General features: G+C 39.9%; 1 protein-coding gene across 6 annotated transcripts in view; it reads left to right on the top strand.

Annotated features, from left to right (window-relative positions):
- Nucleotides 1-12790, top strand: part of CHD7 (chromodomain helicase DNA binding protein 7) — a 207232-nt gene extending 194442 nt beyond the window's left edge. For 5 of the 6 annotated variants that reach the window (XM_084849451.1, XM_084849457.1, XM_084849452.1 and 2 more), the window contains 8 exons: nt 159-845; nt 2325-2485; nt 4797-5024; nt 5401-5844; nt 7281-7502; nt 8255-8395; nt 8892-8996; nt 10847-12790. In XM_084849451.1, coding sequence (XP_084705577.1) covers nt 159-845; nt 2325-2485; nt 4797-5024; nt 5401-5844; nt 7281-7502; nt 8255-8395; nt 8892-8996; nt 10847-11791 — 2933 coding nt within the window. In that variant the 3' untranslated portion in view covers nt 11792-12790. The remainder of the gene's footprint in view (nt 1-158; nt 846-2324; nt 2486-4796; nt 5025-5400; nt 5845-7280; nt 7503-8254; nt 8396-8891; nt 8997-10846) is intronic. The other variant, XM_084849455.1, reaches the window with a different exon arrangement.
- The last annotated feature ends 444 nt before the right edge of the window (nt 12791-13234 follow it).

Raw genomic sequence — 13234 nt, 5'->3', positions numbered from 1 at the left:
GTATTCAGACCTTTGTAGGTATCCAAACCTTAGACTTCAAAAATAATCATATACCTATTTTTTTAAAGTCAGGCAGCTTTGGATAACATTTTTATATAGTAAAATACAGTAATTTTAAAACCTTCCTAATATGTACGTATTCATCTCTTCTCTTGCAGAACCCCCTGATCTTTCCACAGTGATTGAACCAATCACTGAGGAACGTGCTTCTCGAACATTATATCGTATAGAGCTCTTGCGGAAAGTCCGAGAGCAAGTTCTCCATCACCCACAATTGGTGGAGAGGCTAAAACTGTGCCAGCCAAGTTTGGATCTGCCAGAGTGGTGGGAGTGTGGCAAGCATGACAAAGATTTACTGATTGGAGCTGCTAAACATGGTGTCAGCAGGACAGATTATCATATCCTGAATGACCCTGAACTTTCCTTCCTTGATTCTCACAAAAACTTTGCTCAAAACAGAGGTGGAGGTAATCTGAATACTATATCTTTGTTAAATCCACTGGGTGTTTGCTGTAGTCAGACAACCTCTGTTATCCCATCCACACCAGCACAAGATGAAAAATCTGCAGACCAAGCTGAAGTTAAATTGGAAGGACCTGAGAAAGCATCAGCCAAAGAAAAGTCTGACAGTAAAGAGGAGGAGGAAGCAACAGATGTGGCAGTAAAAAGTGATAAGGAGGAATGTGAAGTTGAGGCTGATCCTGGTCCTGTTAAATGTGAAATAAAAGACATAGAATTGAGTACAGAAGTAGATCCAAAATCCATTTCAGAAAAAGGTTCAGATGATGATGAAGAAGAAAAACTTGATGATGATGACAAATCAGAAGAGTCCTCCCAACCTGAAGGTAATTGTGAGGAAAATATGAATCAGTAAATAATCATATTGGCTGTTTCATGGTTGAGGTTTGCATGAATGTTATATTTGTTTCAAATATGTATTGTTTTTCTTTATATGTTATATTAAAAATATTTTTTAAAGAAATGCTGACTTACTTGGTGGGCCAAATATGCAATTCTCCCAACAGACCATATTGAGTGCAGAAGAATCATAGAATAGTAGGGTTGGAAGGGGCATACAAGGCCATCGAGTTCAACCCCCTGCTCAGTGCAGGAATCCGAGTCAGAGCATCCCAGACAGATGGCTGTCCAGCCTCGTCTTGAATGCCTCCAGTGTGGGAGAGCCCACTGTCTCCATAGGGAATTGGTTCCATTGTCATATTGCTCTAACAGTCAGGAAGTTTTTCCTGATGTTCAGCCGGAATCTGGCTTCCTGTAACTCGAGCCCATGATTCCATGTCCTGCACTCTGGGATGATCAAGAAGAGATCCTGGCCTTCCTCTCTGTGACAACCTTTCAAGTACTTGAAGAGCGCTATCATATCTCCCCTCAGTCTTCTCTTCTCAAGGCTAAACATGCCCAGTTCTTTCAGTCTCTCTTCATAGGGCTTTGTTTCCAGTCCCCTGATCATCTTTGTTGCCCTCCTCTGAACCCTCTCCAGTTTGTCTGCATCCTTGTTAAAGTGTGGTGCCCAGAACTGGACACAGTACTCCAGATGAGGCCTAACCAGTGCTGAGTAGAGGGGAGAAAGGAGATCCACCTTAAATTTGATCTTATTCAAACCTTTGTTGAATGCGCAGTTTTAGGAATGCAAGAATTTAGTATTTTTCAAACTTGCTGCCTTCCAAAAACCCTTCCCATGTTGACTTGTCTGCTGAAGAATTTCTGTGTCTGTCAATAAAACCTTGTACATTGCAAAAGGTTCTAGGAGCACTGACCAGGCTTATTTGGCCTCATTATTGCTCTGTGAGAACAGTGTACATTGCAAGGGAAGATCAGTTGTGGTAGGAAAGGATTCCCCAGCACACTGTTTGAGGGGTTGATTCTAACAAACCAGGGATCTCTACAGTGCAGTATAAAATATCTGATTTCATCCTGAGCTGACTGGCAAAACTGTAATGTTAACTTACAGTTGTAATAAAAGTGGAGCACAAAGGAACTAAAATGTATTATGATCTGCCCCAAACACTATAGTTACCTTAGAAAATTACTGTGCAATCACACCGCAAAATAGCATACTAAATTCCACTTCATTTATTCGTAGATGTACCAACAGTTCAATTGCTGTTTTTTGAACTTTCAGCTCAGGAATGAAAAGGAGTGCAGTATTCACTTGAGTGAATGGCCAATGCCTGTGTAGTACAGACAATTCCACATAAAGATTTTGTCTGTCATATCAAAACTGCACAGAGATTGTAAATAATAATAATAATAATAACAATGTTGCCTACTTTTATGGCTAATTCTTATTGATTGAAATTTATCAGCAGGAACAATTTCTCAGGGTAAGAATTTTGATGAAGAAAGCAATGCATCCCTGAGCACTGCAAGGGATGAAACACGTGATGGATTTTATATAGAAGATGGAGATCCATCAGTAGCCCAGCTGCTCCATGAAAGAACATTTGCTTTTTCTTTTTGGCCTAAGGTTGGTTTGGCACAAAGTGATTCCTACCATCTAATGTTAACCACTTCTGAAGATTGACGTGCTTAATGCTATATTTAATACATAATGTGATGTTTCTCAAACTGTGGGGCAGGGTCCCCTTGAGGGAGCATGAGAGATCCTCGGGGGTGGGGTGGGGGTGGATTGCTAGCTTGGCCATCAGTGGCTAAGCGTTTGCAATCAGCTGAGTGGCCTGCTAGGGGCATACCAACTTTTCCAACATGGTAGCAGTAGAGGGAAGATAAAATGCCTTTGCCTACTCCAAGTCTATCGCTGCTGCCACCTCCATTTCTGTATGGCTGCTTTTCCTTTGCCCTTAGTGCCACAGAACAAGTAGTGGCTGCTGTGTGCTGACTCATCCAGAGAAAAGCATTCAGAATCAAAAACTTGCCTTACTTTCCAGAGCAGGTTTTGGAAGGAGCTGCAGAAGGGAAGGGACATCCTTGGAAGCCTCCATGTTTGGGAAGAGTTCCCATGTTTGGGAAGACGTGCAGCTCTTTGGATTCTGCCCTCATTTCAGAGGCACGGTCAGAAGGAGGAGGGCCAAGTTCAGACAGTTTGAGAAACACTGGGTTAATGCCTAGAGCTTTAGGGAGTGTGTAACCCCATGCTCAAAAAAGGTCAAAGCAACAAACTGAAAATAATAAAGCTGGCATTATGAAAACTCTTTTAATATGTGATGTTTGTTGAAATAAATGGGTAATTACATGTAGATGAAAATACAAGTACGTAAGCTGAGATTCAGGGAGCTGCTATTCTGTGGGCTGAAGGAAGTGAAATAAAGGAATACTATTGACCTGGGCCAAACCGGTTTTTAGCGTAGACAGATTATAACTGTATTTCTTGTAATCATAGAATCATAAATAGCTCTACCAGACAAACATTAATGCTTTAATAAAGATTAATTAATAAATAAAACTGTAGCTTTTATTTTTGGTTACAATTCCCAAAAAATGTGTGAATGGACAAAGTAGATAAAACTGTGCAGCAATGATCTACTAGTACTATACTACTAATGTACTAGTTCTATATACAACTCAGTTCCTGGTCTCAGAGGGTGCTAGAGAGAAATAAAGTAGTAATAGTCTTAAGCTTCCTAATCACTATAACAGGGCCATCTGGTTTGGTGGGGGAGGGGGGAATACCCCTTGCTGTAATAGGCTTATTCCTGGGGAAAGCCAGCAGCCAGCCACAGCTGCTGAGGTCTGCTAGTGGCTTCTCCACTGTTCAGTATGTAGTTCAGGGAGCTGAAGGTTGATCCTCTTCAGTAATCAATAGCTAATTTCCGGAAGTTGATGATTATTTGGGGTACATATTTATATATTTAAAATATTTTTATCCCATGTTTCTACAGAGAGTGTCCAAGGCAGTTTACAATTAATGTAGAACAATTTAAATCCATACAGTGCAACAATATATGAAGCAATTAGTAAAACAACAAACAGACAAATGGAATAATCAGCATCAAAGATAACACATTCATGATGTCATTAGCCAAAAGCTCAGGAAAATAAAATAGTCTTTACATGGCACGCAAGTAATAAAAGAATGGGTGCCAAGCAAATACTTCTGGGGAGGTGATGCAACATTATTAACTGTTGAAATCAAAAAGCTATTTATATGAAGCATATTCTGAAAAACACTGAATATACTATGATTATGTTTTAAAGCATTATTTGTGAAGTAGAATACCTTTTGTGTTTGTCTATATTCTATGTGGGCTAAACTGTAATTAGAATTTTTTAATGTGCATGCTTCAGTGAAACCTGAAGTGATAATGGGCGTGGAATGAAAATTGACATTTATTAGATGTCCCTAGGTTGGTGCCCATTTCATAGCATTGAACTTTATTAATAGTGACACTAATGAGGAACCAGTTCCTGGGACAGAACTGCAGATGCAGCCTGTTGGCTCTGACATACCGAAGGCAAAGGTTTTGAGTTACAAGAATTATACTTCTACTGTTTTAAGTGATATTCAGTTTTAGTGTATGTAAGCAATAGTGAGCATTCAGAAAATGTGTGTCGGGTGGTTTGTGTATTTTGGCTGTAAAGGCTCATGTTCCTCATAATTCCCATTAATTCAAATGACATGTGCCTATTCTTCTGCATCTCGTTGCATTAGATGTGATTTCAACATAACTTGTAATATTTGTCTGATTTGGAATTTCAGTTGTAATTTTACTTAAGTTGTCAAGCTATGCAGCCTGCTAAGCTGTATGATAGTGCGTGGCCTGACTAAGCTCAAATGGCTACTTTCACATGACATTCTTTATGTATTTTCTTTTCTGCAGGATCGAGTAATGATCAACCGATTAGACAACATCTGTGAAGCAGTGTTGAAAGGGAAGTGGCCAGTAAATAGACGCCAGATGTTTGATTTCCAGGGGCTTATACCTGGGTATACGCCAACAACTGTGGACAGCCCTCTACAGAAAAGGAGCTTTGCAGAGCTCTCCATGGTTGGTCAAGCCAACATTAGTGGCAATGAAGATATCACAGTCTCTCCTCAGTTATCCAAGGCATGTTTTACATGAGGGAACTCAAAGTCGTTTAGATTTGCTTTTAAAGAAATAAAACCAGAGCTGTTTTTCTGCAGATAACTAAAAAGGCCAAAATAGCAGCAGAAAAAGCATCCATAGGTGTAAACCCAGCTTCTCAGAGGAAAAAAACCAAATTCCATTAACATCCAAAATAGGTTTCATGTTGCATTCTTCAAAACAACTGTCTATTTTAGCAGCTGTCTAGTCCATCTGTCTGACAAAATGTAACTAGTTGGGTTTGTACAATCATATCTGAGCTTCTTCCATATTTTAAAAAATGTATTTAAAGTTGAAGCCACGCAAAAAGGAAAGGTTATTTCATTGCTCATAATGATATATGTTAATTTTTCATTAGGAAGATGCACTCAATTTATCAGTTCCACGCCAGCGGAGAAGGAGGAGGAGGAAGATTGAAATTGAGGCTGAAAGGGCAGCCAAGAGGAGAAATCTCATGGAAATGGTTGCACAGTTACGAGAGTCGCAGGTTGTCTCAGAAAATGGACAAGAAAAAATTGTAGACTTATCAAAGGCCTCACGAGAGGCAACAAGTTCTACCTCAACTTTTTCTGCTGTTCCTTCGAAGTTTCTGTTACCTAATGTTTCCACACCAGTGTCTGATGCCTTTAAAACTCAGATGGAGCTGCTACAAGCAGGTCTTTCACGCACACCCACAAGGCATCTGCTAAATGGTTCTTTAATTGATGTAGAACCACCTATGAAAAGGAGGAGAGGAAGAAGGAAAAACGTAGAAGGGCTTGATCTGTTATTTATGAGCAACAAGCGAGCATCAGCGCTGGCAGTAAGAAAGAAGACTTTTTCTTTGACGTTAATTCCTTATGATATATTACATGAGGCTCAGTACCTAGAAAAGCATTTTAGTTCTAAAATATTTTATTTTGTATTCTCAATTCCCTATTCATATTGAGAAATGTCATCTGATTCAAGTAAACAAAATGCTGGTCAGTTAAACAACTTAAAGTAACTAAATAAAATAGTTTATTTTAACATACCTCTCCAGAGCAAAAATTGCTATGCAAGAGGAGTTCCATTTTAGTTTGTTTTTCATATGGACTGTTCTGAGCTGGTGTAATGTAGTATCAAAGGAAATCCGCTGTTTGAATCTTGCCTCTGCCATGGATTTGCTAGGTGGTTTTTGCTAAGCCATTCTCTCTCAGACACAGCTCCCAATAGTTATGTGGGGATGAATAATAGCAACCTGCCTTAAAGAGTTGTTGCAAGGACTATAGCAAGACAGTGTACATGAAGTAAGGTCCTATATAAATACTATGTATGATTGTGATGATTATTAGTAAAGTCAAAAAGGAGGACCTCAAATATGATCCTAAAAAAACATCCTAACCACTTCACTCTGCAAACTTGGTTCTCTTCAAAATAGAACATATAGTGAGTAAAATATTGAATAACTTTAGTGTCATATATTCATTGTATAGGCCTTGTATGCTTGTGATTTTGGGAAATTAACCTGTAGGAACTTTTATTCACAAATTGTGTTAAAACAATTGGCTGGATCCAGACTTCAAGTAAGTTCATACTTAGAGTAGACCCAATGGAACTTAAGTTACTCATGACTAACTTAAGTCCCATTGATTTCGATGGGTCTACTCTGACTAAGTTTGGATCCAACCCACTGTGTTTAAATAGCAACATGTCCTACTGTTGATGAAAACATACCAACTTTTAAAAACCAAAAATTCTTCTCAAAATCATGGATTTGTAGGTAAATATGAAGATTAATTCTTACATCAATAATATGCTAAACCAGGAGTGGGTTCCTGGTCAGCAATAATGTTTAGCAATAATATGCTAAACAGGCATGGGGTTCCAGTCCAGACCTGCATAGATCCCCAGATGACTGCATCCCCTTTCCCCCAACCTCCAATCATTTGATGGTTTCCCAGCTTTTGTACAGTTTTTCCCCATTCTAGAAGGGTGACTTGCCTCTCCTGAGGTTTAATTACCAGCAGTAAGAGCTCTGAGGTACAATATGCTGATCGTTGGGTTTTGTTTTTTGCATTTTTGGCTCCACCCACCACTGGAATATGACCCCTGAGAGCTTCTCAGAAATTGAATTCAGCCTCAGGCTGAAAGCTGTTCCCCACCCCAAGTTTCATTGCTAGATGGGGGTGCTCCCATTTTAACTAGTAAGTTTTTAAAAGTCACTCCTGTTCTATTAGCATTCTGTTGAAAGTTGTTACATATGTCATCTTTTTATAGGAGGATGCAGAAGTGACCAAAGCATTTGATGAAGAAATGGAGACCCCCCCACCGAGAAACATTCCATCTCCTGGACAACTGGATCCTGACACTCACATCCCTGTCATAAATATGGAGGATGGGACCAGGCTGGTGGGAGAGGATGCTCCTAAAAACAAGGATTTAGTTGAATGGCTTAAGTTGCATCCTACATACACTGTTGATATGCCAAGTTATGTACCAGTAAGTGGATGTTAGTCATAGAATATATTTGTGTCCAAAGTCTCACCTGTCTTTTGTTCACTTCATAGGATTTCCAAAACTATTACTTTTCTTACAAAACTATTTATTTTAACATTCTGCCATAATGTAAGTGAAACAGCAGTCTCTCTGTATTCATGAAGATTTCAGAAAATTATTTTTGCTGTAAAGTGCCCTTATATATTTAAAAGGCTCCACCCTGGATAAAACTGTGTTTTTATTCATTTGTTAGATTATGGTTTTTAATGACTAAAAATGAAGGAAGTTCAAGTTGTATACATGTTGTGTTAAGGAAAAGGAAAGGTTCCTCCTGTGCAAGCACCGGGTCATTACTGACCCCTAGAGGGACGCCGCTTGCACTGGCGTTTTCATGGCAGACTAGCGGGGTGGTTTGCCATTGCCTTCCCCAGTCGTGACTACCTTTCCCCCAGCAAGCTGGATACTCATTTTACCGACCTCAGAAGGATGGAAGGCTGAGTCGACCTGAGCCGCCTACCTGAGACCCAGCTTCCGCTGGGATCGAACTCAGGTCATGGGGAGAGTTTCGGTTGCAATACTGCTACCTACCACTCCGCGCCACACGAGGCTTGTTCAAATTGCAACATAAATTCTTGAATATAAATATGTATATTTTTTTTAAAATGAAACCAAAATGCCTAGTGAGCTGATTAGCTATTTTTAAAGATAAGATAATAAACCTCAAAGTAATGAATTATTGTTTCCCTCTTTCTTAGAAGAGTGCAGATGTGCTGTTTTCCCCATTTCAGAAGCCGAAGCAGAAACGGCACAGATGTCGAAATCCTAATAAACTGGATATAAACACCTTAACTGGAGAAGAGAGGGTTCCTGTTGTAAATAAGCGAAATGGCAAGAAGGTACTGCTTTGACTAGTTTGTTCTATCACTCATTGCTGTTTCTGGCTAGCAATTACATTTGTGTGAGGTGCTTTATCTGGATCCTGTCAGGCATGCAATTTCCACTGACTTCCGTATCACTACTTTCAAAGTATCTCTATGGAACCAATTCCCTTGAGCTCTCCCTTGCTGGAGGTCTTCAAGCAGAGGTTGGACAACTATCTGTTGGGCATGCTCCAACTCTAGATTTCTTGCATCAAGCAGGGAGTTGGACTAGATGGCCCCTTCTAACTCTTGTGATCATTCTGGATTTTGGGTTGCAAGATTCTTAAGGTATTTAGCAAATATGTTTTCCCATACTTGATGCATTACCAATGACTGAGTTGAACTTTATAGGTCATATTTTGATTACCAGCACTATTAGTATTCTCTAATAAATACAGATACTTTTGATGGACTGGTTATGAAATATGCACTAGCAGGTTTTCTTTAATGAAATGTTAATATATTTTATTAGATGGGTGGAGCTATGGCCCCACCAATGAAGGACCTGCCGAGATGGCTGGAAGAAAATCCTGAATTTGCTGTTGCTCCAGATTGGACTGACATCGTTAAACAGTCTGTAAGTGGAATTTATATCTCTGTATAGGTGTTTGTTTCTTAACTGCAAGGGGAATTAAAACATTTATGATCTGAACATTTTCAAAATGGGGTACCGCAGGGCTCAGTCCTGGGCCCAGTGCTCTTCAACATTTTTATTAATGACTTGGAGGAGGAGGTGCAGGGAATGCTGATCAAATTTGCAGATGACACCAAATTGGGTGGGATAGCTAATACTTTGGAAGACAGAAACAAAATTCAAAGTGATCTGGATAGACTGGAGCGCTGGGCAGAAAACAACAGAATGACATTTAAATGCCAAGTTCTGCGCCTAGGAAAAAGAAACCAAATGCACAGTTACAAGATGGGGGATACGCGGCTCAACAACACTACAAGCGAGAAAGATCTTGGAATTGTTGTCGATCACAAGCTGAATATGAGCCAACAATGTGATGTGGCTGCAAAAAAGGCAAATGCTCTTTTGGGCTACATTAATAGAAGCATAGCTTCCAAATCCCGGGAAGTACTAGTTCCCCTCTACTCAGCACTGGTTAGGCCTCATCTGGAGTACTGGGCACCACACTTTCAGAAGGATGCAGACAAACTGGAGAGGGTTCAGAGGAGGGCAACAAAGATGATCAGAGGACTGGAAACAAAGCCCTATGAAGAGAGACTGAAAGAACTGGGCATGTTTAGCCTTGAGAAGAGAAGACTGAGGGGAGATATGATAGCACTCTTCAAGTACTTGAAAGGTTGTCACAGAGAAGAAGGCCAGGATCTCTTCTTGATCATCCCAGAGTGCAGGACACGGAATCATGGGCTCGAGTTACAGGAAGCCAGATTCCGGCTGAACATCAGGAAAAACTTCCTGACTGTTAGAGCAATACGACAATGGAACCAATTACCTGGGGAGGTGTTGGGCTCTCCCTCACTGGAGGTGTTCAAGACAAGGCTGGACAGCCATCTGTCTGGGATGCTCTGACTTGGATTCCTGCATTGAGCGGGGGGTTGGACTCGATGGCCTTGTGGGCCCCTTCCAACCCTACTATTCTATGATTCTATGAAAACTTAGTTTTATCTTTCCTCCTCCTCTCTCTCATGATGAGATAGTTATCTAGTGAGGACCACGTTGATGAAATTTTGTATGTGCTTCATTAGTGTCTGTCTGCCTTGCATTAAGTGCAAGATTAATCTATGTGAGATTGATTATAGACTAAACTTTCCACACCAATAATAGATCCTTGTACTTTAAGTAGGCAAGTCTCTCACAGTCAAATGTGGGCTGCTTTATTTAAATTCTGTGACGGTTTTCTCCCTTTCTCATATTTCAGGCATGTGCACAAAGAAGTGTGTTTTCTTAAAACTGACAAACCTAATAGTTGTCAGAGCAAGGATCACATAATGTTTCATTTGCCCCAGGTTTTTTTTGTACAAGGCTTTATACATCTGGTGCATTTTTATATCATTGAATTTTCTTTGGAAGTTTTGATTTCTGAGCATTACCTACTGGCTCTGTGTGTTCCTTACAATTGTTTTGTTTGTATGTTTGTGTTTCTTATGATGAAAAAGTGATAGTTTGACATGTAGGATACCTCTTCTAACTCACAGATTTAAGTTACGTTGATGTTGGAAGGAAAGCTTAATCCACGACTCTTCTGAGAAATGCTTAGAAATATATTGCCTGGCCCTTGTTAAGAGGAGGAAGAAACTGTATTGTGAAAACAAGATCTAATTGGCAGGATAGTCTTGGTTTTCCTTGAATTGCATGCTTTTATGTGTCATGTGAGCAGTCCAACATGAAATGCTGTATCTACAAACATCCCTTTAAGTACAAGCATAATGGCATGGAATTTGCTTTCTTCCCTTTTACAGGGTTTTGTTCCAGAATCTATGTTTGACCGTCTTCTCACAGGACCTGTTGTGCGAGAAGAGGGAGCGAGCAGAAGAGGGAGAAGGCCAAAAAGCGAAATTGCCAAAGCAGCTGCAGCTGCTGCCGCTGTAGCTTCAACTTCGGGAATTAACCCACTGCTAATGAACAGTCTGTTTGCTGGAATGGATCTCACGAGCCTTCAGAATTTACAGAACCTCCAGTCTCTCCAGCTTGCAGGTCTCATGGGCTTCCCTCCCGGACTAGCGACAGCTGCTGCTGCTGCTGGAGGTGATTCTAAAAATCCAACTGCCATGCTGCCTCTGATGTTGCCAGGTATGGCGGGGTTGCCCAACATGTTTGGACTAAGTGGATTGTTGAATAACCCAATAGCAGCTGCTTCTGGAAACACCACTATGGCTTCCAGTCAAGGAGAAACTGAAGATGGCACTTCAAAAGTAGACGAAAAGAAGACTGAGAATGAAGAGGAGAACAAAGACTCTGAGAAAAGCACAGACACTGTTTCTGCTACTGACTCTGCAAATGGATCTGTCAGTGCAACCGCTGCTGCAGCCGCTGCCACCACCACAACCAACACTGGATTACCTGCCAACCCTCTGACCTTCAATCCTTTCCTTCTGTCCACCATGGCTCCTGGCCTGTTCTATCCGTCTATGTTTCTACCTCCAGGACTGGGAGGATTGACACTACCTGGTTTCCCAGCATTAGCAGGACTTCAGAATGCAGTGGGCTCCAGTGAAGTGAAGATTAGTGATAAAACTGAAGGAGCTGCCTTTAAAGATGAAGAAAATCTAGAGGGCAGTGATGCAGAGGAGAGCCTTGATAAAACTGCAGATTCCTCCGCTTTAGAAGATGAAATAGCACAGGGTGAAGAATTAGACTCGCTTGATGGGGGGGATGAAATAGAAAACAGTGAAAATTATGAGTAAGCAGTACCAGTTACTGTTAAAGTGTTTTAAACTTTTGACAAGTGGTAGTCCTACTGTTTACACTCACAGTTAATGTCCATACTTAGTTTTTATAAGCTGTTCTGTAACATAGTGTAGCAAACAAAAAGTTCAAGTCATGTTATACAGATGTGTCAAAAGGTATCTTGGTCATTAAGTATTGTGCAGTGCATTATTTATTATCCCTAGGAGAGATGAAATTGAGAGGTGATCATGTCTTTTTAAGGAAATAGACATAATGCTCTGCTCTTTTTTCCTTTTGGTACCATTGGTATTATAAAAGCAGCAATTTGTAATAGAGTGGCACTAAATAGAAGGAAGTGTTGCTTAAAGGAAGTATGAAGTTATCTATTTAATTTTTTATTTTTATTCTTTGCTGTGAAGGTCAAGATGAAATTTACCATACATATCATACTTGCGCATCATTTTGACTGTATGGGAGTTCACTCGTGCACATACACACACATTCTCTGACAATCTCCATGATAGTGTGAATGTCTCTCTGTCTTGAGACACAGCAATAATAAGGCAGCTGTTGAATGTGAAGAGTACCTTTTGGAAATTACCCACTGAAAAGGTTCTTGCAGGATAAAACTACAGTTAAATCGTCTCGTGATCTTGTAATGCACTGGTAAAACAAAAAAAAATTAAAATCAGGTACCTTTTTAAATTAAAGGACTTTGTTACTTTAGCCACAAAGCTAAACAGATTACCTCAACTCTAAACTAGCCTTGAAGTTTACAGACATGACTTTGTAAATGTATTTGTTTTTCTTTGTTGTGATGTCTTTTTATTTTTTTTCCTTGGATACTGCTATCATGTAAGATAAGATGTAAATTGCTGCCAACTGTAGTAATGATGCTTTTAATAAAAGTGACTCATGATATGCAGAGAATGTAATTTATAGAATGTAGTGATTAGGGAAATCACAACTGGTGTTTGCTTATTTTTTGTATTTGCAAATATATCATTGTGTGCTGTTGTCCCCCCTTTTTGGTACTTTTTAAAACTATATCTTCTTTTACCAGCCTTTCTATCCCTAAATATACTGAATTGGTAGTCTGTGAGAAATAGACAAGAAGAAAAACGCTGAATTATGTTCCTATTATTCCACTCTAGCTAAAGCTTCAGAAAGATGCACAAAACCCTGCATTACTCTCTCAAAAGGGCTTGTGAGACTAGGAATACTTTCAAATGTGTTCAGCGTGTGATAATGTGGTACATTAAAGAACAAAAGGGTAAAAGAGAAATGAGTCTTTGATAGGCACAATATCTAGGTCATTTATCCTTGGTTAATGGGTAGAAAAACACAATGCTGTAGTTGAGCAGGGGACATAAAAGCTCTGTGGTATCCTGTAGACCAGAGCCTGCGATGCTAGAAACCGCCAGGAAACTAAAACTGACCCACTTTATAGAAGACCTAAA

The sequence above is a fragment of the Heloderma suspectum genome, chromosome 4, assembly GCF_057233095.1.
Source record: "Heloderma suspectum isolate Gila_16-S chromosome 4, 16-S_ref, whole genome shotgun sequence".
NCBI classification, from domain to species: Eukaryota; Metazoa; Chordata; class Lepidosauria; order Squamata; family Helodermatidae; genus Heloderma; species Heloderma suspectum.
The sequence above is the reverse complement of the archived record's forward strand: the minus strand, read 5'-3'. Positions and strand labels throughout refer to the sequence as shown.